We start from the raw sequence: 2,764 nt of genomic DNA on the forward strand, positions 1-2,764 counted from the left end.
TCCGACAGAATTGAACGTGAGCTCGGTGAGTTAGATGATAACAACCGAGCGATTGCAAGTGTAACTCGGCAGTCAGACCAAGCTGTGCATCGTACTAGGATAATGAAGCTGCTTCCGGGAGAACGGCTGGGATGGTGGTCAGCACAGACGTTTGATCGTCGAGTTAGAATGAGAGCCCTCGTATTGGGTGCAGTGAACGACCAATGAGAGAGATCACGTGTTGCGCATGCTCGCTACCCGGTGCCCCATACAAAGGCAGCAGTGCCATTCTCGCTGCTGGGAACTCTCATGGAGCCATCAGTCTTCTCAAGTATCCGAGCTTTGTACAAGGAGCGGGAGCCAAGACGTACCGTGGACACAGTGGTGCTGTGGCTCAATTAGGCTTCTCAGGAGCTGGCGGATCGCTCTGCGTTAGTATCGGTCGCTCTGACCGGTGCTTGCTTCAATGGAGACGGCTGTATGGCGCCGGTAGTGGCTCTGATACAGCAGTAAATGGTAACGTGGGCATAGCGAAAGATCCTGAAGAGGACCCTGATCTGGAAGCTGAAGGACGGTTCCTGCCTGAAGCGTTCGTCAACGTTGGTGGAGGCGCTCCGAGCGAGGTGACGCCGTTCGTGAGCGCAATATTACCACCGTCAGGTGTCGTGCAGGAGCCGAGCGAGGCCGACGGAGTGGTTAAACATCGAGTGTTCGACTTGGAGCATGGTTTTGGCTTGCGTACACATGACGCCCGACAAAACGTCGTGTACGCTCGACCGAAGCGGATCGTGTACCCGACTGGGTGCGTCGGCGTGAGTTATGATCGACGTAGCTAGAAAAACCACTGCGAGAATCGATCTCTCTGTTCAACGTCTTGAGCTGTCAGACACTTCAGCCCATAAGACGCGAACTACCCACGTTCCAGCAACGACGAGCACGAAGCAAATTAGAAATTTCAAATCTATAATCACACCGCCGAGTAACACACTGCCACTTCCTCGATGCGCGAAGCTGTACTGGTATTTCGTAGTCACCCACGCTCGACTTAAATTAGAAGGAAGTACCATCATTCTAAGAATTTTAGACGATCTAAACGATGTCGAGCGATACTGCGCGATCAACGTGATACTTGAAAATGCGCTTAGTAAAAATTCCGGGACGCCAATAATACCGCTGTTCGATTGGTTACTGCGTGCTAGCCAACGTGAGGTTGTTACAGTCACCACCATGTGCCAAAGCAACGCGTATATCCACACGTTACGCATCTGAACAACAGCATAGGAGATGAACGCTTCGAGATGGATGTCCAACACGCCACCTTGAGAGAAAAAATTGCTTTCTAGCACGTCGTACGTAAAAGGAGCGTCCAGTAAATGAGCCAAAACATAGCACGACACGGGGAACGGACTACCGAACACTACGCATTGCGTTGGGACCTTCATAAATAGATGGCGAGCTTTGCGCATTCGAGTCCAGGTGGGTATTTTCTTCTGAGATTTGGTAACACCGTGAACAAAGTAGCAGCTTAGCATCAATCCGAGACCACGTAACAAGAAGTAGCCTTGCCCGATGCTTCTCAGAGCTGCCACTACTTTATACCACTGCACAACGTCCGAAGATAATAATCCGGTTTCGTATCGATAATCTTCGACGAAAACTGTTTCGCAAGAGCGGGTTGCCAACACAGTTTCGAGCACGTACGATGGCACTCACATCCGAGCGTTTAAACCCGAGGGACGTGAGTCCTCCTCGACATATTTGCATGTCTTCTTGACTTTCTAAAAGTGTTAAATCCAATGTTGCGTTCGGAAAGCGACGCTGGACGTCACGAACACGTGTCATGGTGTGTACGTGCAGCAACCCAACACTTCTGCCTTTGGCGTCATCAGGAGCACAAGATCCATCAAAATTTGTCCAGAGCTCATGACAAAAACGCGGCATTCGGATCCTGTTCCCAATAATCGGGAAACAAATAGTACGAGCATTTGTCGTTGCAAGTAGCTCTGGAGAATAATACAATGCCTGGTTGGTGCGCCAGTTAATGTTGATAAACCATGTCGGCAATATAAACTGGTGAAGTCGATCGACATACTCGTTTTCTGAGCGTAACGTCAGTCCCACCGGTCCGGATTGGAGTCCGAAATCTCTGTTTAGCCTTGATATGACGTGAGAGTCAATCATCCGGAATGCCACCTCGCCGCTAAAACTCTGTGTGGGGCATTGACTAGTGTACAAGAAACAATCCGGAAAGTCTGGAGCTGACAAGAAACGTGCAAATGCTCGCCACGTGATCGAAGTCGAGTCGTACTTGTAGCTCCATACACGTGCTGTTGTGCTGCCTTTTCTGGCTTCTTCTACGGTAGACGCAAACACTAAATAGTCCCACGATGTATCAAAACTTACCACTTCGTCTGGCTGCAGTGATGGGTACACATCTTGAAGATTCGACACGCCCACACCGGAGCGTAAGACGTCGGAGAAAACGAGAGCTAGCGACACAGCTCCGATGAAGAACCGCAGCCACGAGAACGGGAGATGGCGCTCGAACACTTTGTCACGCGCAGCGAGTTGTCGGGCATGAGTCTTCTCAATCAGAGCAGCTGGAGTGATCACCTTCTTCCAGCTCAACGAGTGCTTCTCTGCATGACGTGAAGCCCACTTGGATAAAGCCATCAGCGCGCGAGTACCATCTCCACGAGTCGGAGTTACCCGAACGGGGGCCATCACGAGACTGAATATTAAAATAAAACATGCACAAAAGAGTCTACTTGGACACTTTGATAAT

The 2,764-nt window shown here is 50.3% G+C and overlaps 3 protein-coding genes across 3 annotated transcripts; 1 reads left to right on the top strand and 2 right to left on the bottom strand.

Annotated features, from left to right (window-relative positions):
- Window positions 1-203: 203 nt before the first annotated feature.
- Window positions 204-802, top strand: PITG_10626 (uncharacterized protein; the record flags this gene model as incomplete). Its single annotated transcript, XM_002901441.1, has 2 exons — window positions 204-717; window positions 762-802. 2 exons carry the CDS (start codon window positions 204-206, stop codon window positions 800-802), a joined length of 555 nt encoding a protein of 184 aa, XP_002901487.1.
- A 144-nt stretch (window positions 803-946) lies between these two features.
- Window positions 947-2,160, bottom strand: PITG_22918 (uncharacterized protein; the record flags this gene model as incomplete). Its single annotated transcript, XM_002901442.1, has 6 exons — window positions 947-976; window positions 1,044-1,152; window positions 1,222-1,435; window positions 1,487-1,636; window positions 1,689-2,070; window positions 2,146-2,160. 6 exons carry the CDS (start codon window positions 2,158-2,160, stop codon window positions 947-949), a joined length of 900 nt encoding a protein of 299 aa, XP_002901488.1.
- PITG_22919 (uncharacterized protein) lies at window positions 2,091-2,764 on the bottom strand (the record flags this gene model as incomplete). The annotated part of the gene is made up of 3 exons (XM_002901443.1): window positions 2,091-2,125; window positions 2,288-2,333; window positions 2,383-2,764. 3 exons carry the CDS (start codon window positions 2,701-2,703, stop codon window positions 2,091-2,093), a joined length of 402 nt encoding a protein of 133 aa, XP_002901489.1.

This window comes from Phytophthora infestans, genomic scaffold, assembly GCF_000142945.1.
Source record: "Phytophthora infestans T30-4 supercont1.20 genomic scaffold, whole genome shotgun sequence".
Classification (NCBI taxonomy): domain Eukaryota; phylum Oomycota; class Peronosporomycetes; order Peronosporales; family Peronosporaceae; genus Phytophthora; species Phytophthora infestans.